This window comes from Pipra filicauda, unplaced genomic scaffold (assembly GCF_003945595.2).
Source record: "Pipra filicauda isolate LSUMZ 115617 unplaced genomic scaffold, ASM394559v2 scaffold221_size1283894_pilon, whole genome shotgun sequence".
NCBI classification, from domain to species: domain Eukaryota; kingdom Metazoa; phylum Chordata; class Aves; order Passeriformes; family Pipridae; genus Pipra; species Pipra filicauda.
This window is the reverse complement of record NW_024104334.1, coordinates 363,843-375,845: the sequence shown is the minus strand read 5'-3', so window position 1 is coordinate 375,845 and position 12,003 is coordinate 363,843. Positions and strand designations below refer to the sequence as shown.

The window sequence follows — 12,003 nt, the reverse complement described above, 5'->3', positions numbered from 1 at the left end:
CACTTGGGGGGCGAATGTTTGAATATGTGAAATTCAACAGGGATCAGGTGAGTGAAATACTCCCCTGAGAAAATGCTTTAGAGACAGATGAGAGCCACTGGATGCTTTTCCTGCATCTCTGTAGAAGAGAAGAGGTGAAACACTGGGTGTGGGTGGGCAGGGATAAACATCCCTGGGAGTTGCACTGGTGGTGAGGTGGTGGCATGTCAGGCTGGTCAGAACCAGAACTGAGCCCGAATTGTGTTTTATGGTGTTGGTACAAAGGCTTTTTCTGTTCTCAGCTTCCCAGCAGTTGTCAGGCAGCCATGCTATGCAGGCAGGGGAGGAAGGCTGGCCACAGTAACATCCCCGGACATCTCAGCTGTGCAGTGGCTCTTGTTTCGCTGCCCTTTTTGGGTATGGGGTGGGGAGAGGAGGGGATGCTGCAGATCCCCAGAGCAAAATCCCAGTCTGAGCTGGTTCCTGCAGCTCCAGTAGAATGTAATGCCACTTCTCCATCCGTCAGGATTCCCTGACACTATCCTGGCAGCGCTGCCCTTTGGGGCAGTGTATTTGTAGTGGCAGCACCCTGACTGACTGCCTTGACTGCATCTGCTTCCGGGGGCGGCTTCAGGGTTGCAGCAGGTGCCTCTGGCTGGAGTAACCCCAGGCTGGGGAGTCTTGCTGCAGCCTTTTCTGGTCATCCCTCCTCCATTCCCCAGGCGTGGGTGGGGGCCTCAGCTGCAGAGGGGAAGGGCACCTGCTGTCCCAGGGGCCAGGTGCCAGCCCGTGGAGCCAGGGTGAGTTTCAGCTGTCCCGGTATTAGCAGCAGGGAGCTGCATGCAACGTAAGTGCTGACGCAAAGCTGTTTGCATGAGGGATTCTCAGCCGGTCCTTTCCCTGGCACAGGCCAGCAGCCTCCCAAGGAGATGGCCCCAGACCTGTGTGTAGTTCCCCTCTGAGATCACATACTACAGTGTTATGGAGCTCGTTCCTGGACTCTGCATGTGCTGCATTTGAAATGGGCAGACAGTGATTCCGGGGACAGGTTTTGCTTTTTGAAAGCCTTTGTTCCTGACCATGTCTCTGTGCTTATCTAATTACCCATCTGGTGATTTTGTTCATCTCAGCTATGTGTGACAAGGGTAACATGCAAAAACACTATTGTATGAGGTGTGGCAATGTTGAGGGCCAATTTACAGAAGGGAAGGCAGGCTGTCACCTTGGAGAGGAATAAATTCGGATTTTTTTTATAGTACTTGAAGATGTGAGAAAATGAGGCTCAGTAACCTGAGTCGTACCAAGCCCCCCGTGAAAGGTAAACACTTTTCTCTTTTGGGAGTTTGATGTTGGTATCAAGTGGGGGAGTTCCCACAGATCTAGGCAGGGTGGTCTCTCTTTAGTCATGCTGACTTGAACGGTGTTGTGGTTTTTTCCCTTCCCCCTAAGTGTGATTAATAGTCAGGCCCTTCCCTATCTGAACCATCGCGTCTTATTCTCCAAGCAATGAAATGGGCTTTGGCAGCATTGACTGTTTCTGGATCAGAGTGAGAATAAATTTGTGTTTGCAAGAAAGCCCTTGCCCTGGCAGTTCAAAAAATCAAACCAAACTGCTGAACATGTTTTACAGGTATCATTGTGAGGGCCCCTTTCCCAGTGCTGTTGTTGCCTTAACGCAGTGCACATCAGATACTTAACGAACGGGCAGCCCTCCGTGGAACGATTCCCCATCAGCTTTAAAACCCACTTCTCAGGGAACTATTTTCATCATGTGGTGCTTGGGATTTACTGCAACGGCCGGTACGGCTCGCTGGGCATGAGCAGACGATCAGATCTGATGGACAAACCTCTAACTTACAGAACTCTGAGCGACCTCATCTTTGAATTTGAAGACTCCTATAAAAAGTACTTACATTCAGTCAAAAAAGTAAAAATTGGATTATATGTCCCGCACGAGCCGCACAGCTTTCAGCCCATCGAGTGGAAACAGCTGGTCCTCAATGTATCCAAAATGATGCGCACAGAAGTCAGAAAGGAGCTGGAGAAGTTTGCCAGGGATATGAGGATGAAGGTAGGCCTGTGCACCTGGGTGGTGGGCTCAGGGGCAGCTGTGCCTTGTCCCATCCCCCAGAGATGGGTCTTGCCCTGTGTCAGCAGACTGATCCCAGCCTGAGATGAACCAGATATCAGGTGGACTGGGCGTGTGCTTAAATCTGTCTTGGTGGTGCTCCCCCAGGATTTGGTGCATTTTCAAACCCTTGTAGCTATTTAGTTCAAGGATCTCCCCTTCAGCCTGAAAAACACTTGAACCCATACTTGTCCCTGGCCATCAAGGACCTATTTCCCACTTTGCTTTTCTCAATGACTCCAGAAGAATGTGGCTGGGAAGAATCAGCATGGCTGGGGCTGGAACTGGTGGGAAGGGTGGCCTGGTAACAGGTAGGAATCTGCTCTTTGCACCTGAACTGCAAGGGATGCCACAGGACATCCGTGTCAGTGGTTACCTCTCCTTGCAGGGCATGCCAGTGGGCTTGCCCTGTGCTGCCTGATGTCCACCACCCTCAGCTAAATCACAAAGTGGATTACATGGGAAAGGTGAGTAAAGCAAGTCATTGGCAGACTGATGCTTCCCTGCCAGTTGGTTGGACTGAAGAGCTCAGAGAGAAACAACAGGGAGATAGGGCAGGCTGCCAGGGTGGAGGAGATTTTGGCTGCCCTTGGGGATGAGGGGTGTCCCTGACCGTGCCTCTGAGCCTGGCATAGGCCAGGAGCTGTTTGTGGTCATGGTGGAAGGGGATTTGGTGCCTTTCCAGCCTGCTGCTGGCAGTGAGAGCAGAGCAGGTGTGTTGCTAAGTATGGGTTCTGGCTCTTGTGGAGAGGTATGTGGCATCGTGTCCAAGTTATTCTGGGTTCCTGTCCCCTTCCCTGCTAAAGAACGGCTCCTACGTAGCAGCCACGTGCCTTCTTGGCTGAGGCACCTGCCCCTTTGCCCTGACCTTGGGGTGAACATTTCCAGTGGCATCGTAGCCCCTGTGTTCTGCTGCCATCTCTCCTGCCCTGCCAAGGAGTTTTGAGGGCTGTCTTGTATCATACTATCACCTTAAGAATGTGGTCTTGATTACTGATGTAATTACATTTTTTCTTCTTTTCGCTTCTAATCTATTCATACACTTTTAATACTACCTAGAGAACAAACAGCTGAAGCATGCTCTAGTTGAAGAAGTCCATATGGGTGGGTGGGTGACTGAATTTTATACTTGCTTTTGATAGAGGGACCAGCTCTGTCTGTGTGCTGAGCTGTGACGTTGAGTCCAGTCCTTTTGAGCGCCTCAGGGCCAGGACCAGAGCCCTGAACTCTTGAAGGTGGAAGGCCCTGCATCTGACCTTTCCCTTGAGTTACTTCAGAATTTGAGCCACTTGATTCAGAGGGCTCCTGTTGTGAGGGGGCTGACTTTGAAGGGTCAGGTCTTTAAAAGAGCCTGAAGCACGAGTGTCGTGCTGATGGCCTTCTGAGGTTGGAGGGCCTGGAAGATGTGGGCAAGGTGGAGACCTGCTGAAAAGTCTCACTGTCAGAGAGTTCAACTGCCAGCCTGAGAGATGGTCACCTCTGTGTAGAGAAAAGCTGGAGAGGGCGATTTGGCTGCCTGAGTTTCCTTCAGCTGAGGCTCAAAGTCATTTTTCTTATCCTTTGCTGTTGCCAGCTCTGAAGAAAGCCGTGGATAAGACAGTATTCAGCTGGGAACTGAATTGGTGACACTGAATTTTTGCAGGAGGCCCCAGAACAGCTATCACATGATAACAGCTTTGGGTTCCTCTTAACCTGGGCAGGGTTTGAATAAGCCCCAAGGGACTGAAGGCTCTTTGTGTGCCATCCCTGCTACTGTATGAGGCCCTTTATTTTAATTTTTTTATTTTCAGTGAATCATTGCCTTTATTGAAGGCCAATTCCTTCCCTCCCCCATCTCTCACAGATTCTGAAACCCTCAAGTGCCCATTCTCCGATGAAAGAGAGATCACGGGGTAAGTCGCTGTCCCCTCGTCGAAGGCAAGCGAGCCCTCAGAGACGGGCATGCAGAAGAGATAAATCGTGAGTATTCCTGCCACCATCACTGCTGGGTCAGAAATGGAGGGTGATGATGCGTTGTTTGGCTGTACAAAACTTACATGCTCAGTGGCATATATAGCAAAACTGCCCCAGGTACCCTTTGTTACCAGAGAGGCTCCAGAAGCCGCTGGTACTGCTGGTCTCCTGGCATTCCTGCTGCCCGATGACCCCTCTGTGCAGGGTCCTTGGACTGTCCAACTTACAGGGATGGTAGAAAAGTAAACCTTTTCTCTTCTTTCAAAAGGGGAAACATCACTTGCATTGCATTCTTTGATTTTAATCACCTTAAAAAAATCCCAGACCACTTCCCTTTTGTGTTGTAGCTAACAGTTGTTCCTTAGCTGTGTGGGGAAGCGTGGACTAACTGCATGTAATACCTCTAAATGGATAAAACTGAGCTTCCAGATCACAGGCCTTTTACAGCCACTGGCAATTCAGACTCCCTTACCTTACATGTGGAAGAGTTGAGTTTTAGCTATACTGCCTCGTGCCAGGAACCTGACAACTGTGAAAGCCTATACATAACCCGGATTAGTCACATATTTATGATCATCATTTTTTAAATAGGCTCCCAGACTACTGTCTCAGCACTTATTTATTTATTTTAAAGCAGCTAACAAAGACATTAGACTAACCTTCTAAAGATAACTTCAAGATACTTTGGCAGCACATGATTTCACAGCAGGCTTTTATTTTTACGTGTGAATTCACACTCAGTCCACGATGCTGTACTTTGGGCTTCATCACTGAGAGCTCCTTGTTTAGTGCAGAGATAATTATAGTTGTAATGGGCTCAGCTGTTCTAGGCTTTTTTACCTCCTGGATTCTTTTTGAGGGACAGTTTCATTTTTGGGTTTCTGATACTGTTTCTGCAGTTGCTGGAGTGGATTATGTATTTATGGAGAGGAGTGTCTCACTGAGCTTGGAGACTCTCCAGTTGGGCTGGTTTCCTGAGAGAGCTGCTGGGCATGTGGCTGCTCTGCAGTGACTGATTCCTCCTTGGCAGCTTTGCTTTTCTAGGACAGAAAGGCAAGTGACGTATGGATGGCCTTGCAGTGGCTTCAGCACCTGTTACCTGCTGTGTTGCTCTGTATCTAGAGCAAACCCTGAGTCACCATGACACAAGATCCAGGACCCAGCTGTAGCATGATGATCTCTGAGCTCTGAAGGGGGAATGGCAGCCCCTCATCAGGGATGAGCTGAATGACACACACCAGCTTGTACAGCAGTTGACACGGGGTGAGAAATACAAGAGGAGAAACTGGGTATTTTCTTCGGCATATTGATGGATCTCCAAGAACCTGATGGAGTGAGAGGCCTTTGTGTTACACAAAGAAGAGGAAAGGCTTTCAGGTTTGCTAGGCTTTAGGCTGGAATCCTAGCTAAAGAATGGCTGTGATTATCAACACTGTGTTTTGTTTCTTTGTGGATGTCTTACTCACATGCTTTAATTGCAGCTTTTCCAAGCTTGCAGGGGAGGGGGAGAGAAGTGTTTTGCTCTAGTGTGAGCTGGCAGGGGCTGTATAACACATTCATTTGAAAGGCTTCACCTGCTGATGACAAGCTGTTATTACAGCCTGCGTTTTGTCAACAGTAAAATTATATGGGCCTGCTGGGAAAAATCTCCCACTGAAGAATATATGAACTGGAATGGTGAACTGGAATGTCTTTGCTGGATTGTTTCTGAAGGACAAAGACTGAAGCGGTGCTTCAGGACAGAAGGGGATTTTACAGCCTCAAACCTTTTAACTTCTTATCCTGGTTCCTTGCTAGATTATTAGGTGGTGGCTGCTAGCAAGCCCATGATAGCCTTTTAGCCTGGAAATGCAGCTACAAGGCAGATAGGGCGCATTGCAGGAAGCAGGTGGTGATGCACTATGCAGTACATGCCTGTCTAGGAGGCTGGTGTGTGGTCAAATTGCAGCTCATTAACTGAGCTATGTAAGAGTCCATGTGCTCTTAGCCCACAGCTGGTGTGATCCTGCTAAGAGGGGACAGCATGAATACAGAGGATATAGGGTGGAGTGAATCTGGTAAGTGTGAAGCTTTACTGTGTCCACTTGTCCATCCTCTGAAGTCCCAAAGCGGGAGGGTCATGCAGCAGCCTGGAGAATCTCTGCTCCTAAATGTCAGTTCACCAGCTCTATTTCCTTTCAACTTCATATTGAGACTTAACACATGCATGCTCTGGGAGTGTCATGGCAACACTGGCCTTGTGTGCTTCCAGCCCAATGTCACTGTTGAAAATTCTGTTAGTCTGTTTTATTAGGATGTGCAAGGAGGCAGGATTATATTAGGATCATGTAAGGATGTGCAAAATCAGGCAGATCCAGTGCAGACAACTCATGAATACTGTGTACTCAGCAACTAGGCACAGCTTGCTCACCTGCTCATGGTCAAGGCACTTTGGACAGGAGGTGTGATCTGACAGGCTAGTACAGCAGAGATCCCTCACTTCAGAGGACAGGTTTGGTGTAAGGTCATTTGCCAGCCAAGAAGATTGGGATCTGTGGTGCCTCTGGTCCAACAAATTCTTGTCTTTTCCTAAACCTCATGGAGGACAGTGTGTTTGTAGCTAGAAGCTACAGAGAATTGTGGTGGATGGGTGAGTGGAAATGGGTATGTCACCAGGGGTGTGCAGGGACTCCCCATCTCTGTTGGATAATCAGAGAAGGTAGAACCATCCAGACATACTTTAATTAAAACCATATTCTAGCTTTAATTAAAGGGAGAAAAGGGTGTGAAGAGCATCCATAAATTGGAGGGAGGGAGGAAGGATGCTGGAAATTTCATACAATGCATCTCTTGCTGGTCTCTGACTCTCTGCAAGCTCTGATGGATGCAGCTTGTAGCTTGTTTACTGGCTAGTCAAATCCCATCTGCTCTGAAGGAATAAAGTGAAAAATCCAAACTATCTTACAGTGATTTCTTTAAGTGTGATTCCTTCTAGCAAGTGAGAGAGACCAGTGAGGACTCCTTCACATCTGTGAAGTACTTCCAAACTGAGATAAACACAAGGGTGCAGGGCAGTACTGCAAAGAAGATGATGAGGTTATTATTAGAGGTGCTTGGGTAAGTGGCAAAACAACAGGTTTCATTCATTCAGTGTGACTAGGCAGAAGAGCATTAGCTGTCCATAGCAATGTCCCCAGCTCTCAAATGCTGTGTAGAATCTCAGCAGAGATCTGGTGTTAGCAGTTCTGCTCTTAAAAATAAATATCAAAAAATTCCCTATTGAATTAAAGAATTAAAAAAAGATTTTGGAGGCTCTGCCATACGCGTGTATGTGTAAGCTGTACACCCTCACCTCTTAGGGCTGCAGCAGTACAGCTCTTCCACCAGTGCATGCACCCAGCACACTCCATGGGCAGGGCCAGGCTTTCCCTGGCCTGCCAGCCCGCCTGTGGCATGCTGCCTCTCCTGAGCTGCCTCTCCCGAGCCCGTGCTGGCTGCCCTGAGCAGCTTCCATGGAAATGGGCCGGCAGCTGGAATGGGGAGATAAGCGCCAGCCTGGCAGTGCAAACTCAGGGGTCACAGCTGCTGCATAATGAGCAAAGAGTGAGTGCACAGAGCTGAAAGCCAGGTCTGAGGAGCTGTAGGAAAGCACTGGAGCCATTACCAGCCTCACATCGTACTACTCTGGGCTTTAGCTGTGTTTCTGCAAGGAAGCAGACCTGCTGTAGAGTACTAGGAGAAATGTGTGTTTTAAACAATATCTGCCTTAAGAAAAGCAAACGTACGGCTTAGTGTGAAAGCAGCTAGGAGCCTGGAATAAACTCAGATTAGACACTTCCATGGACTATAAGTCAGCTGGAATGTTTTGGTTTGCCAAGTGTTGCAGGAGCTTTTCCACTGCTTTCTAAAGAGGGATAGACTGATTGCTCAAGGTTTCATTTGGTTCAGGCTGTTGAGACACTTAAATGATCTAATAGCATCTGTGTGTGCGTGATTGCTCAAGTGAATGGCTGGACGGGGTCAGCATGTTGGGTGCCAGGAGACCCCTGAGATTAGCTCAGTTGGTTAGGGCATAATGCTACTAACACCAGGGTTGTGGGTTTGATCCCTGTATGTGCCATTCACTTAAGACTCGATGATCCTTGTGGGTCCCTTCCAACTCAGAACATTCTGTGAAATGAGAGGAGGGGGAGACTGAAGGAGTTCACCTTGTGTTTTCTGTTTGGGGGGCTCTAGCCCTTCACACAGACCTAGCCAAGAAAGGCCAGGCTCGGAGAGAAGACACAGTGGCCATGTGAGAGGCCCTGCCTGTTTGTTCTCAGCTGTTTCACCTTTATTCTAAAAGCTGGAATCCTGCTCTGGGGTAGATGACAGAGTAGTAGGTGGAATGTGTCTAGTCCTGTCTACTCATTTAGGCCCTCTCCCAAGTCAGGGATGGGTGCTTCCAGGCTCAGATCATGGACCCGAGCATAGGACAGCTTGTTCTTTGCTGGAACGTGGCTTCAGAGGCAGCACACAAGTAGCTCAATCACGTTAGTTCCATTGGCAGATTCAGCAGGACTGTGCTTATGATGAGAAAATTAGAAGTAGTGAGGCCTGTTTTGAAGTGAACCTTTCCCTGTGTTCCCGTTGTGCTGTCCACACCTGTGGCAGCATGGGATTGCTGGTCAGCAGCGCCCTCTTCCCTCTTTTGCTCGCAGGCCTGCGGTGGTGGACAAGAAAGGAGACCTGGCGACGCTCAATGAGGTGGGCTACCAGCTCCGCATCTAACAAAGCCATACTGGACAGAGGGCTTCCTGCTGCTTCCCACTGCACTTTACCTGCACTCCGTTGGAAAGGAAAAGGAATGGACTATTTATTAACTTATGTACTCCCACAATAAAAGTTTTACCTAGAAAATAGAAGGGGGGGATTTTTTTTTTTTTTTTTGGTGGCAGTATTTATTTCAATTTATAGAAAAGGCATCAGCAAAGGGAACCTAAAATTAGGTTTGCCAGGATAGGAGATTTTTCTTCCCCTCCCATCATGTAGCAGGTGACTCTGTGGTGTGAGTTTCTTCAAATATCATTTCCCTGTACAAGTGTTAATTGAACTTGGCACTGTGCTGGGTAGTAGCATTGGAATAACTAAGGAATCTTAGTTTTAAGATGTGCTGGGGTGCAGTGCAGTTAAAAGAAAAATCATATTCAGTATTAATCTTTAATTCAGCAATAAAAGCAAGCAGTGCAGAAGTGGCATAAGTTTTTAAAGTATCAACATTACCTCACTAGACTTAATAGATATGCAAAACTGTCAGTATTATTGTTTTCTCACTAATTTGTACTGTCTCCCAGCATTTCTGGTAGTATTAAAACAGCACTGGATATTTTACTGCCACCTGTATTATTTTCTGCATGTTGCTGTAAGATGTTAAGTAATAGTAATATGCAAGTGTATTCTTAATACTGACATCTTATTAGGCAAGATATGAGGTTTTGGGTTTTTTAAACGATGACAATTGATGAATAATGGATTTTTAAACTTTCATAATTTTTTTTATACTTTTGTCACAAACTTTTAGTCTTTCCTGACTACACTGCTAAAGCACAAAACGTAGAGATTGCTGTTTTGGAGAGACAAGTGTTCACCTATTAGTCAGTTTTTTTCTCATATATGTACCTGGAATAATGGAAAAACTGTCAGAATTGCTAACTTGAGTCTCTGTGCTTTTCTTTCCACATTTGTGTGTAAATTTGAACCTTGTCTTTGAAAGGCTGAGCAGTCTCCAGTGGTGATGCTTTGTCATCTTATAGTAAATCAGAAATGGCAGGCTGAAGTTAACCTTCTGCTGTGCTGCTGTAAGGGGGTTTTCCTACATGTGTTGTAGGTCTCACTGCTTAGTGAAACCTGAATAAGGAAGTGTGCCCGAAATAGCTGCAAATCAAGCTTTTCTGCTTCTTTCCAACTCAATCCTTTTGTTCTAAGACTTGGCTAAGGACCTGTGACCGACAGCAGCGTTCTCAAGTGACATGGTAAGACTTACTGGGGTTCACCATTCACATTAGTGAAGTTCTCTGGAACCATTCGAGTGCTGCATTCCTGGAAATATTTCATTAGGTGCCTAAACATAAACTGGATTATTGTGCAAGTCCAGCCTCTACCCTTTGTGCTGTGCTTACAGATGATACTGCCATGGGCCTTGTGTACCTCCGCTCCTGGGCACGCACTTTTTGGGATCTCAGTGAAGACAGGACATTGTAACAGACAATGATGCTTATTCAAATGGAATGATTTAAGCTCCTAGAACACTTGTATCAGCCAGCAAATGAATGAACACAGAAGGAGACAACTGCTTGTACACAAACCTCATTGCCCAAAAAAGTCAATGAATTTCACCTGCCTAGGACAGGAAGAAAAACACCAGGACCCTGCAACCTTCTACAACCAGTGAAAGGCTTTGTACCAGTTAGACTTCAGAAGGTCGAAGAAGAAAACTTTTCAAATGTATAACTCTTCTTTATCCAAGTTTACCATATCAATTACAGGGAGGCCTTTCCCATCCCTCTTTCTGTAAACTTTTCCACTCCCGTGTTCACAATAGGGATTTTTTTTAGTTAATGAGTGAATTTGAAGAGAGGGAAATACTCTTTTAGTAGAAATTATTGTGTAATTTGACATCAGCTGCAGAGTTTCAGTTTTAAACTTTGTGCTGCCCAGTGTCTTGCGACCTAAACAATGTTTTTTTCATGTATTCCTTAGAATTTCTCATGCATAAAAAACGTGGAAAAACGTTTGATAAGCTGTATCCTATAGCACAAGATTATCTGATATGTGGCAAGTTTTTTCTATGAAACCATGGTTTACTTCAGCTCAAGTAATGTCTGTATATAGTTTTTACTATTGTCCAGCACAATTTATTTTCTCTTAACTTACACTGAAGCTTTTTAATGCTGTAGAGGTGTTTGACAAAGTGCTTTTGGTTCTTGTTTTGACGTTCAGCTGAAATATTCTCTTGAAATTTGCTTATGATGGCATTTGTCTTAAGTGTGGTTCAAGTGACAGCAAAGTGGTCAAATAGTGTAGAAAACATGCATGACTTTTTGGGCTTTTTTTCATCACTTGTATATGCACAGCATGAAACTTCAATAAAAATATCATTGTAGTCTTTTTTTTTAATGACTTACTTTTTTTTTTTATTCTTGCTCTTAACACAGACTGTAAAAGTTGCTACAATTGAACAATGTTTTTAGCTGTAACCTGGATGTACCCAGAAATTTGTTGCATCTGTTTAGATATGAGGTTCAGCTTTGAGATTACTCAGATACTTGCAATCAGACAGCACCCAGTATCAAAGAGGTAGTCAGCATTAACCTGACTGTTAACAGGTGAAAGAAATATCTTTAACTGATACTACCTCAGAGTAAAATAGCCCCCTCCAAATCTCAGCAATTTAAGCTGAATGTTTTAGGTTTTGAGGAACTTTTTTAATTCAGCTGGTTTTGTGATTACTACCACTGTACTTCCTGCGTTATTCTCAAGGCACAAAGTAATTGCAGTCGTTTGCCTGTAGTCAGGAAAAGGGAACAGAGATGAAAATTCTACAAGTGCTCCTGAGAGACAACTGCATCTGAATGTGATTTCATGAACATGGGTGCAGGTTTTCCAGCACTACACTGAAATGCAATTCTGTTACTTTTAAGTGGGTTCTACATACATATCCACATGTAGTTTGACCTGTTTTCAGCCCCTCTCAGTTTCCTATGCAGGAAGTCTTTGGTGTTTTTTTAATTACTTTGTAAATTTTATTTTGCAAAGAATGTTTATGAGTCCATCATGAGAATAAAGTCTTGATCATGTAATACCTCAGGATCTGTCATTTCAAGATACAACCTGACATTTTTAAAATGGAAAAGAAACCCTGTCCTCTAGTTGTTCAATATGTATGAAGCCTCATGATGTCAAGAATTGTTTTTTTTTTTGTTGTT

General features: G+C 45.6%; 1 protein-coding gene across 2 annotated transcripts in view; it reads left to right on the top strand.

The window, feature by feature from the left end:
* The window catches only part of VASH2 (vasohibin 2), a 38,184-nt gene extending 26,305 nt beyond the window's left edge, over positions 1 to 11,879 (top strand). For both annotated transcript variants that reach the window (XM_027723752.2, XM_027723753.2), the window contains exons 5-7: positions 1,669 to 2,050; positions 3,951 to 4,066; positions 8,740 to 11,879. In XM_027723752.2, the coding sequence (XP_027579553.1) occupies positions 1,669 to 2,050; positions 3,951 to 4,066; positions 8,740 to 8,809 (568 nt within the window). In that variant the 3' untranslated portion in view covers positions 8,810 to 11,879. The remainder of the gene's footprint in view (positions 1 to 1,668; positions 2,051 to 3,950; positions 4,067 to 8,739) is intronic.
* The last annotated feature ends 124 nt before the right edge of the window (positions 11,880 to 12,003 follow it).